Here is a 12,741-nt window from a genome sequence, read left to right as displayed (position 1 = left end):
GAAACTCATAACCTCGCTAATAGACTCATGTATCTCTCACTTAAGCACAACTTCTATCTTAGATAGATCTACGTTATACCTCCGCAAGAAAATTACATGGCCTAGAACACTCATCTCATACAGTCAAAAATCATACTTAGATAATCTATCCTAAATTTATCTTGGATATATCTTCACACTTAACTCTTAATATGGTGATATCACATCCTAAGATCAATCTCATTAATACACAAACATCCACTAATTGATCCATAAAGTCATCTATCCTCATATATACATACATGCATATCAAATCATATTAGAATACCTACTTTAAAATCTTCATATATACTATCCCTAAGCATATACGAATCAATCATCGTTTACACCATAAAGCATGAATCAACTTTACCACATAACATCATACAATCTTAAACAACCTCTCAATCCACCTAACATCTTAGAATCATGACAAAAATCAATTTTTATCCTTGCATTGTCTAACGATTCAAAAATATCATGACACCATACATATCCCTTCAACAATGATCAAAGAAAATGATACCTAGAGAGTTATACTCATCCAAATGATCTCAAACCTATCTCAAAAGAAAGCTAAGAGAATAAGTTAAAACTCTTATGAAGACATAAAATTCTAAAAGATCCTCTTCTTAGCTAAAAATTTCAAAAACCGCAGCAGATATATTCGGCGCTTACAGCTAGACCTTTGATCACCAAAGTAGCTATAACTGGAGTTCTAGACCTCCGTTTTACCTGATTCCAATTCCATTGGAAAGATAACGTCTAAGGCTACAACTTTTATGAATATCATAAAATCTAAATCTGTCAATATGGTAGTCATAATGGCACAACAAAACTGCAGCGAAAATATCCTCTACACCAAACAGCAATAGTATATCAATATATCTAAGGCCACAAAAATACATCAACCCTTCCAAACTCACACCTCAACTTCATATTCAAGCTTCCCACTACAATCCTAAACCAAACAACTCACATATTTAGCACAACAGACTTAGAAAATAAAACTCACATGCTACCTAAACCATAAACGGTAAACATGCCAACACCAACACTCAAGGGAATTACCAACATTTCAATCTCTCATCAAGGATACCAAAACTCCAATTCTCATATACAACCTCCTTGGATTCAATCGCTACAACTATAGATTCTAGAAACTCCATTAACCGTAAACTCTCAACAAATCAATGTCTCACCCAAATCTAAGGTCCCAATAATTTCTAGTTGATTAGCAAGGCTTCGTCCACTACTACTGGCACATATGCTTGCAATACGAGCGATACCACTCAACCACTACTTCTTACGTAAGCAAGAAGTATCAAAACAAATAAGCAATCATGAATAGCCTCAACTAAGCTATATCATGTCTTTTAGCCAAATTCTGAGAAAACAATATAAGTGTAAGCACAACACTAACAACACAAGGGAAACATCATCATCATCATCATTATCCTCATCATAAAGCAAAACATATTCCATCATTCATCTACCAAACAAGCATAGTAGACTCATAACTCACGGCCGATTGGATCAACCAAGCTCTGATACCACTAAATGTGACACCCTTCTACCCCATAATAGATAAGTAACAACAATAAGAATAATTCAATAAATATAACATCAAGAAGGGTCCACATATTTTAATAAAAACTCATAGGTTCACAAGTCTTGAAATAAATAGAAATAATAATAATAATAATAATAAAGTTTTACTCTTAAAAGAAAATTATCAAGGTCTCTAAAGAAAAATGAAAGGGATCCAGAATTTACAAATATAAGGTGAATATAAAACTCCTAAAAATAAGTCTCCTCAAACGACAATAACAATTCATAACTAAAGCATCCTAAATTCATGCCCCAATGTCACATCCTATCAGAGCAGAACCCTTTCCCTTTAGAACTCAACACTATGAGTGCCTTCATCTTCACCTAAAAGAAAACCACATAAAAACAGGACGGTGAGAGATAGATAACATCATATATGAACATAGAGCTACCCAATTCCCACCCCACACCGTGCACCAAAATATCATCATTAACTATAAACAACAAATACATCTCATATAATTACCAAACATCATTTTTTTTCAATCAAACAAGCTTTCGTACACATGCTCACTATATGCTCATACACATCTCCTCTCCTAAGAGTCTCAACTTGGCACTCCGCACAATGGGCGTACCTCGTCAATTCCCTTAGTTGTTGCCAATGTGGGCATACCGTTCTCACACCCTCCCAGGGCCAGTATGTTGCACGGTTAAACACCCAGCGGCCCGTGCAAAGGCAATCCACCCACCGTTAAACCCTCTGTGGCCAGTGAGCTGCGCAGTTAAACACCCAACGGCCCACGCATGGAATGCCTCCCGTCATGGTCCCCCCCTGTCTCAACCCCTCTCTGGGCCCAGGGTCCAATGCAATATAGCCACGTCTGGCTTCTCAAGCACCACATGCAACTCATAAGTCTCATGCAACTCATATGCATCCCACGTAACTCATAATTAATGCATCTCCATTATATAACATCATCACATGTCAATAACAATCCATGCAATATCATCCTCACATGCTAGGTACCTATCATTAAGTTATCAACATCATAGACCACAAATTTCACATAATTCTTCACACACATCACAATATCTATGACATTCAGTTAATAATTTAACCATAACTCGAGATATACATATCCTTTCTAAGTGATCCCAACTCCATTAGAATCCTAACATCAATATCTACAACTTTCATGAAGAACACAAATCCTAATAAAGTCTTTTAGGTTACCATTCAGGGCTCACAAAAATTGATGTTGTGGTTCGCACACAGATTGGAAGGCTCAAATTGCAACTCACATAACTTGATCAAATATTAATATTTTTACACGATTCTTGTGTCTAAATGGTAGCCCCAGATGTCTAGTTTCTAACAAAACAAACGGAACTCGATTTGGATAACTACACAGAAAGATATCGCAAAATTACAAACGTATGTCGGGATCCCTACGCCCGACTCCCAAAACTGGCGCTGAGCGCCCAAATCTCTGCCCAGACTCCCCTCTGTGAAATTAAACCTGCGTTTTACGAGTTTCAACAAGGTTTTTACCAATTTTCACTACTTCTACACCCCGTTGGTTCGGTTTAACTCCATTTATATTCCTCATACGTTCCAAATCAATCCATACACATCTCAAGCCTCGAAAATTGGTTTCCATTGGTTTTACAAAAAAAAATATCTAAACTCTTCTTAACACATAAAATTCAAGTCATCAAATTTAAGGATAAAGAATTAACAAGAAAGCCCCAATGGAATTCAAAGACAATTCAAGAAATAAGTTCTTCCAAATGAATTAAGAATTTAGAACATCGATTGCACAGATAATCGTTCAGAATTTTAAATAGAGTTCCTAGAGGGACTTAGGGATTGCCCTCACTACCCGAACACCCCTATATTCACATATGAAGAAACCCATCTCCCCCGTACCTGGATGAGCAGAAGATGAATGGTCTTGGTGTGATCTAAGATTGTTCCTGAGTACTCTTCCTTAGAGCTCTTTGTTTCTCCTCTTTTTTTCCCTAACCCTTCAGAACGCAAATGAGGCAGATAGGGTTAACACCACCTGACTCCTTTCTTAAAATTAATCCATTGGACTGGGTCAACCCAACCCATTTTCCTTCTCTTCTAACCCACTTCTAATTTTCCTCAAAATAATTAAATAAAATAAATACATGTATATTATAAAATATTTTTTCTCTATAATAATAATATATTTCTGACCCTAAATATAATAATATAATTTCAATAACAAAATATCATATAAAATCAACCTTCTCTTAAAACATATAAATATTTATTTAAAAATGCTAATAAAAATACTTATTTAATACGTTACAAAATAATTGTCCAAAATAATAATTATTTAAAACGTACAAAATAATATTCCTCTATAATTATTAAAATAATTATGACCAAATATCATCTAATAATAATAATAATAATAACCTTTTTGAAAATTGGGGTGTTACAATTTGAGGCTCACCTACCGGAACGGCCTGTTCCAAAAGTGGAATGGCCGTTCTGGACCCTTCGAAACTACGCAAAATTCTCAACTGGAACCGCCCGTTCCAAAACCAGAACCCGTTCTCAAAACTAGCAGAACGACCCGTTCTCCAAACCAGAACGGCCCATTCTGCTTCTCCAATTTTGGGCATTTTTCTTATTCCGGAACAGCCCGTTTCACTTTTGAAACAGCTCATTCCGGGCAATCAGTTGGGCCTCTGGCCCAACGATTTTGGGCTGTTACAATACTCTCCTCCTTTATGAAATTTCGTCCCCGAAATTTTTGCAATGGTAGACTCTTCGCTTCTTACTTTCTAATTCTTATGCAACCTCACTACCTTATTGATGTACAACTCTATCAATTTCACCAAAAGATATCAGGGCAAAACAAGTAAACTTGGAGAGCCTATCCACTAAAACCCAAATAGAATCAACCTCTTGAGCGTCTCAGACAAACCTACAATTAAGACCTATCCACTCATCATCTTACGTCCAAAATGGGACGTCTAAGTGCTACAAAAATTCCTAAAGACTTCTAGCATACTAAACACGAGTATACAATTTCTCTACTCCTCTCTTCACCTTAGGCCACCATGTTAGAAAATAATGGCACAACCCAAGAGGGGGGGTGAATTGGATTCTATGACTTTTTAAAAATTATCAGAGTATTTAGGATCTTTATTTCATTTAAACTTTTCTAAGACTGAATTTTTCAAATGAAGCTCCCTTAAAGACTTGTTATGAAAGTGTGAATGCAATATGCTTTCTTGATTACAAAATTGTGAGGTTCAAATATAATGTTCTAATTCAGATTTAAACCAACAATTTTCACACACACATGTTAATAAAAAATTATCTTCTTTAATGTTCAATCAAGCAATTACTCAAAGTAAAAGATAAGGTAGAAGAAGATTGCACAAGTCTTTTATACTGGTTCAGCCACTCCACATGTGACCTACATCCAGTCCTTAATCAACACCTAATTAAGATTTGTTCCACTATCTTAAGCAAGAAGGTTTACAAGCACACACACATGCATATACTTCAACACTAAAGATAACCACTTTCTTGACCCCAAGAAGGCACCCCTTGTAGAAACCCACTACAAGAAACCTTACCACTTGAGAAACCCTTCTCAAGATTTTACAAAGATTCACAAAGAACAAAGGAACGAATTCACCTGGAATTCTTGAAGCAAATCTTTTATCTTCCCCTTTCAAGAATATGATGATGATGATATTCTAACAAAGTTGTTCACAAACGTTTTCACTCTTGGATTTCACAAAGAAAACTCTCCAAGATGGTCACAAAGACTCCACAAAACGCTTTTCACAGTTTGATTATCAGTTCTAACTCATGTCTGAAGTTTCTCAAAGTTCAAACTATTTATAAAAGTTTCAGATGCAGATAATCGATTATTTTAAAGAATAATCGATTATTTTGTTCTTCAAGTTTTCTAGAAACCAACCAAGAACAATATAATCGATTATTTTGCTGGATAATCGATTATTCCAGAGAGTTGTTTCTGGGATAATCGATTATTTTGGCAAATAATCGATTATTGCAGCAAGGCATCCCATTTTGCCTGTTGCTGGAATAATCGATTATATTTAACGATAATCGATTATTTTGAGTTAGTTTTCAAAACTTCGTTTTAAGTCTCAAAATAACTTTCCAACCTTTTCACTCATCATCACACACTCTCTACTTAGCTTTAGATATAGATTTGCTTATGCACAAAGCATACTTAAGCACACACAATATAAAAACTCATTCAAAACAACTTAATTTCTAAACTCTATTACATAGCTCCATTACATAGCATTTTCTTGACTTTTCTTTGACTTTGTTTTTGTGCTTCCAAGTTGTAAGTTGTTTTTGTACATGTGCTTCTAAGTTGTTTTTGTACACTTATGTTGTGATCATCAAAACTCCTTTAGGCTTCAAGGTCTCCTAAGCTCAACAATCTCCCCCTTTTTGATGATGACAACCCATGATTCACACTACATCAACTCATGCAATTGTGCTTCAAACTTCTTAGCCATTGTGCCTAATTCCAACATATACAACCTGCACAATACACACACAAGCACAATACCTGCAAAAACAACAACTAATACACACAACACAACACAACCTTTTCTCCCCCTTTGGCATTATCAAAAACAAAGTAAGCCAAGTTTCACAATTATAAGCCATGAACAGAGTATATCCAGCAATAACCAAGTCAAACAAAACTTTGGTTCAGCAATCCAAATTGAATCATTTGTGCACCAATGATCCACAACGCAGAACAAGTCAAGCCAAGAAAGACATTACCACAATATCAAAAACAGAGCATTTCAACCAGCAAAATCAAAACCAAAATATCAACACATATGCTCACAAAACAGAGCATTTCAGCACCAGCTTTCCAAATCATAATTTGGAACCACAATCAAGCCATCATATCAGCAAAATAAACTCCAAATTCATCAGAATTTAATTGTTCAATCAACAGAAAGCATTAAAATTGTTCAAAAATTGAAATCATTACAACCAAATCGAAATTAATTGTTCAAAACCAGAATTTAAACTCCTAATTAAAACTAAACAGAAACACGACAAAGATCAATCCTCATCTTCCGGTATGCTAAGGTGAGTCTTGAGCAGCCTCACTTCATGATCCAGATCATCAAACCTGTCAAGAATACCAGAAAACAAAGATTCATGTCTTCTTGACATTTCCATTACCGCATCCAGCTTGTTTATCATGATTTGCTCAAATGGTGAAAATGGTTTTGGCTCCGCTTCAGTCTCCCTGCTAGGTTCAGCTTCCACCTGTGGTGGTTGATCCTCATCATGAGACGAAACACCTTCTTCATCAGTTGCCTGCTCCGGAGTAGGGGGTACATCGCCTTTGAACACCCATTTGTCTTCTTGTTTAAGCATTCCCATGTGATGTAAAGAAAATTTCTCTATTTTGTTCGAAGCATGTAAAACAATTTTCCTTTCCCCAGATAAATCCACACCAGCAATCTCAAAAATCTTGGATAATAACAAAGCATATGGAATCGGACCATCTTCCTTCCGCCTAGCTTTCCATATACAATCATTTACGACCGATACCCAATCGATCTTGATTTTCTTTTTAATAACATGCATTAACAAAATGTCATCCCGTGACATTTGAGCATGATTATGTAATCTAGGTTTCAACATCCAAGCAATTATGAAAGAAATTAAACGGGAATTCTTTTTCATACCTCCCGCCAGAAACTTCTCATAGTTGGTGTTCACGGGGTTCCTTTGACAGTCCTGGAAGGTAATCAGCTATTCAAAATCCCCAAAATTGAAAGGTTGGGGTTTCTCCCATCCAGTGCCGCTTAGCCCCGCAGTAGCATTTAACGTTGGCCCGGACAACTTAATCAGCTTTCCTTTCACCACTGATTGCATGATGCCGTCGTTACTCGAAGCGAAACAGAGAAACAACCTGATTAACTCAGGATAGTAGGGACCCTCTATTTCCAAAAACTTGCCCAGTTCTTGGTGCTCTAGAAGGGTTGGAAAACTAAAACTTCGTTCTTAAACCATTCAAGTTTAAGAGTCTTCGGAGGAATGATTCTCCGCCCGGCGTACCACTCAAAATAGTACTCTTGAGCCTTCTCATCAGCAAACCATTTCGTAATCAGTTTCCCAGAGGGTAGAGGACGTTTGCTCCCCCTCACTTCAAGCTTCTTTGGTCTCTTTGATGAAGATGCCATGAGTGGGTATTGAAGAAGATGAAGAAAATGAGAGGTTTGAGAGGGTTTGTGAGAGTTAGGGTTTATGGGTTGAGAGAAAATGAGAGAATGAGAGAAGTGAAGTTGTGAGAAATGTTTTTATGCCCTAGCACATTCTGAGTTTAAGAGTAATGGGTGGTTTTAAGAGTTGGCGCATAGATAACCGTTCAAAACGCTTCAGGAATTTTAAAAATCACCCAGATAATCGATTATTTATGCAAATAATTGATTATTTGCATCAGAAAAATCCCTTAAAAACGCAATCTGATATGGATAATCGATTATTTTCAAGATAATCGATTATTACAGAGGTTATTTTCTCCTAACACAGCCCAGATAATCGATTATTTACAGAATAATTGATTATTCCAGTGGCCTTTCAGATTCCACTACTCAGATAATCGATTATTACCCAAGATAATCGATTATTCCAGAGACTCTTGAGTTCCTTCTTACCATATAATCGATTATTTACAGAATAATCGATTATTCTAGTGGCTTTTTGAATTTTTCATGTTCCAGATAATCGATTATTACCCAAATAATCGATTATTTTCATGGGTTTACTTAAGATAATCGATTATATTTTAAGATAATCGATTATTCCAGAGAAGTTTTGTTTCTCAGAAATTTTAACACTTCAAATTACACCAAGTCTAATTTGCCACTTAAATATTAAACATCTCTAACTTTCACTCTCAAAGCCTAATAAATTCAAACATGATTCATTGATTATCCCTAATTCAATTCTTAATTGGTTGAATCTTTCCCTTGGTAGAGGTTTTGTAAAAATATCAACTAGTTGTTTACTAGTTTCCACAAACTCTACAACACAATCATTCCTTTGAACATGATCTCTCAAAAAGTGGTGTCTTATCTCAATATGTTTTGTTCTAGAATGCAAAATTGAATTCTTGGTCAAATTTATTGCACTTGTATTGTCACACCTCAAAGGAATTTTGTTCAACTCAACTCCATAATCTCTTAATTGTTGTTTCATCCAAAGAATTTGAGCACAACAACTTCCAGCAGCAATATACTCAGCCTCAGCTGTACTCAAAGCAACACAAGCTTGCTTTTTGCTATGCCATGAAACAAGTGCACTACCTAGTAAGTGACAAGTTCCACTTGTGCTCTTCCTATCTAGTCTACACCCAGCATAGTCTGAAGGAAGGCATTCTTTAAACTTTACAAAACATAATGAATTCTTAAATTCACGTGTTTATTTAAAATTTGAGGACCAAATTCGTGAATGTGACAGTACAAGGACCTTGACCATGTTTAACTGAGTATAAGGAAAAAAAAACGTTTTTCCTTTGTGTCTAGAACTAATTTTGTTACTTTGTTAATGACACTAATTTAGTGAGGTAAACAAAAAAATGTTTTACTTTGTTGATGACACTCCTAACAGAGCACGATATTGTTATTGACACAATATGTGTTTGAATTAATATATAACATCATACTCGCACCTTTCCTGGTATTGTGCATTATTGTTGGATACTATGTTTGCTATGAAATGACATACTTATTCTTAAATTAGTTTTTATAATTTGACTATCTTTTTCAGAATATAATTTAATTTTAGCATTGATTTTACTGTAATTTTATTTGCCAATATCCTGAAATATGAAAATGATGCTCGAGTTAGAGAATAAGAAATATGAGAAAAACTAATTTTAGGATAATTTTGTCTTTATATTGGGTTTGGGTGGTGGGAAGCATAACAATTTTCCAAATCACCTAAAGTTTAACGTGCATTGAAGATTTTTCTGAAGATTTTATTTGTTTTGGTTTATAGGTTGCTTCCTTTGAGTTTACTACCTTAACTTTGCATCCCAGGTGTGATCACATATCGTGGAGCTAAAATCCAGGTATCTCTACATAAGCAAGCTATATGTTAATAAATTCATCACCCTTCTATACGCAAGATATTCTGATTATGAGTTGAAAAACTTGGGATGCCTTATGCTATGTTTTGTGGTACCTGTTTTTGTGATAATAGTTGGATGTAAGAGAAGATTAAATGATGTGAATTCTGCCACAATATGTTAATAGCTTCTTTCTATAAGCTACATGTGTACTCAGTATTTTAAGGAACATCAGCATATGGGTTTTGGTGAATTTTAAAAATTGAACTAAACTATTTTATATTTTAGTGAACTATAGTTAGTAAGTTTGAACTATACTATAATTTATATTAAACTAACTTATTATTCCATTGGTTATAAGTTTGGTTACATATATTGACTTTCAATTTTGTTAAATGTAGGAGATATCTAATAAAAATGTAGCAAATCGTGAAAAGTTATTGATCCCACACACTCTATGATCAAAGACATTAGCAAGAAAAAGGGATGAGTTGGTATGAAAAGTTCATTTAGTCTATTTTGTTTGAAGAAACTAAAAAATGAATTGTTTGTATAATTACTTTTGGAATGGTGCAAAATGTTAGGAAGTGCAATATGGACGACATTATAGTAGAGGAGAAATGTATCCTATTGCTCATAAAAAAAAGGATGGTTCATTTGTAAGCGAAGATGCTAGAGAAAAATATGTGAGTATAATATATTATTTGTAATTTTCAATTACCATTTACTCTTAACTCATATATGTAATCTTTTACTATTTATCTATATATTCAACATTATATGTAGGAACAATTGCATAATGAAATTCAGGAGACTTCTTCTGAGAATGAGGCATTCTTGAAAGTGTTTGGAAAAGAGCATCCCGGATATGTTCGAGGCATGGGACTTGGGGTTACTCCAACTCAAATCATTGGATCATATTCTTCCTCTGCAAGGTCTGGATCTTCATCAGATGCGGCCACGATAGCACAATTGCAATCTGAAGTTGAAGCGCTTAAGGCACGAGTTGGTGAAGTTGATGTTTTGAAGGAACAATAAGCTTTCCTTATGCAAATTGTTAAAGGAAATCAGGTAAAAAATAAAGTCTTTAAAAATTCATAAATTTTATTTTCCAAGTAAAAGTTTGAATCTAAGTTGTGATTATTTTAATTTCAGGCAGCTGAATTGGGATCACCAGCAGATTTGAGACGTTCTTTTGAGTCTAGCCATGTTCCTGAAGACAATGGAGGGTCATCATGAGGGACTATTTAGAATTGCTTCAATTTTAGTTTATTAGGAGCTTTTAGGACCATCTTTATATTTTCGTTGTTTTTATGTACCTAAGTTGCTTAATTTTAAGGACTATTTCTATGTTTGATAGATGCAAATCTATTATGTACTAAATTTGGATTTAATATCTTTAGTTAATGAATGACGCTTCTATTTGCATCATTTGTATTAGTTTATCTTTATCACATATGTTTGAGATGAGAATTTAAATAAACAGGTTGAAAAATGTAATTATCATAAACATTTAATTGCAAATTGGATAAGAACTATAAAATGTGCGTTTACATTTGCGGCGGGTTAAAACTGCCGCTAATTTTTAACTTATATCAGTTTTCCAAAATAGCGACACTTTCATAACTGCCGCAACTTTATCAAATATATTGTGGCTATTTGTGTGGCTGTTTAAAAAACGCCGCAAAATGAAGTCCCGACGCACGATATTGCGGTGGTTTAGAAACCGCCGCAATATAATTTTGTGGCAGTCAAAACCGCCGCCGCTCTTACTAAAAAACCGCCGCAAACAAACAAGTTTCTTGTAGTGAGAATCTGGACCAATACAAGTTATTGTTAGATTATACTATAAGATTACAAAAATTGATTACAATTACAAAGCTCTTAGGTCTTCACCTAAGAATGAAACTGTATTAGTTGAAGCAAATCTCAAGAAATCTTCAATACAAGTACCTAGGCGTCTGCTGAAGTTATTTCATAAATTCCAAAAGATTGATTATTAGAAGATATCATAGAAGAACCAAAAATTTATAACACACAAGTTAGGGAAATTATTCAAGATGGTACAGATATTAGGTTAAGATTAAATAGATCAACATCTTTCAAAAATAATTTACCACAAATGATTTTTAAAGGTAATAGTGCGAGACATTCAGTTGATGGATCCACTATCAATATAGATTTAACCAAATTAGATATTAATTCCAAAATAACAAGACCCGTTTATTAAAATATTCAACATGAAGAAGTAGATGATTTTAACCCTTATGCTTCTCAAGTTCTTAATACTATTACAAGACAAGAACCTTTTCAAATTGATAAAGAATGGATTAATCAAGATTTTAAGGCTGATTATAATAAAGAATTAAGAGAATGGTATTTTTCAAATTTTACTCAAGAAGAAATTATTAATCTAAGAAATAACTATTATTTTTTTATGGAAGAAAATAAGATTAATGTTTATTTCTTTGATTGGTTAGAAAACCATTGTAAAGAGAACAATATTTTAAAATCAATAAATCCTTTAATAAAAACCAATAAAACTTGGAAAACTGTAAATAATGAAGTTATTATCTCAGAATATCCTCCTATGACTACTATTAAAAGAAAAGTAGAAAATCAAGAAGTAGAAGCAAGTCCCTATAAAACTATTAATGAATCAGAAAAAGAAATTAGTAAAAAAGACATTAAAAAATTTCATAATCAAATAAATTTTTCTAATAGTATGTTAGAAACTATGTCAAAACAATTAACTAGAATAGAAGATAAAGACATTCCCTCTAGTAGCATAGTTAGTAGTATTCCAAAACCTTTAGTCAAACCAATATACCAATTAAACACACATATAGATTCATTAAAATTAGGAAATGAAAGTGATTCAAAAATTGAAGAAATAAAAGAATTATTATCTAAATTAACATTAGCAAAACCTTCAATAAATACAATAGATATAGATGATTTTTTGATTAATAAAACTAAAACCACGTATTCAAAAACTAGAACGTATTATCCAAGACCTTCTCCAGTAGAT

The 12,741-nt window shown here is 33.9% G+C and overlaps 1 protein-coding gene across 1 annotated transcript in view; it reads left to right on the top strand.

The window, feature by feature from the left end:
• Nucleotides 1–12,461, top strand: part of LOC145955666 (uncharacterized) — a 57,931-nt gene extending 45,470 nt beyond the window's left edge. Inside the window, exons 2-6 of the mRNA XM_083070644.1 lie at nucleotides 9,641–9,713; nucleotides 10,112–10,204; nucleotides 10,295–10,396; nucleotides 10,497–10,781; nucleotides 10,866–12,461. Coding sequence (XP_082926770.1) covers nucleotides 10,331–10,396; nucleotides 10,497–10,748 — 318 coding nt within the window. The 5' untranslated portion in view covers nucleotides 9,641–9,713; nucleotides 10,112–10,204; nucleotides 10,295–10,330 and the 3' untranslated portion in view covers nucleotides 10,749–10,781; nucleotides 10,866–12,461. The remainder of the gene's footprint in view (nucleotides 1–9,640; nucleotides 9,714–10,111; nucleotides 10,205–10,294; nucleotides 10,397–10,496; nucleotides 10,782–10,865) is intronic.
• Nucleotides 12,462–12,741: the final 280 nt, after the last annotated feature.

This window comes from Cajanus cajan, chromosome 3 (assembly GCF_000230855.2).
Source record: "Cajanus cajan strain Asha chromosome 3, NIPB_CcT2T_4, whole genome shotgun sequence".
In the NCBI taxonomy this organism is placed as follows: Eukaryota; Viridiplantae; Streptophyta; class Magnoliopsida; order Fabales; family Fabaceae; genus Cajanus; species Cajanus cajan.
Note: the sequence above shows the minus strand (reverse complement) of the source record. Positions and strands in the feature narration are given on the sequence as shown.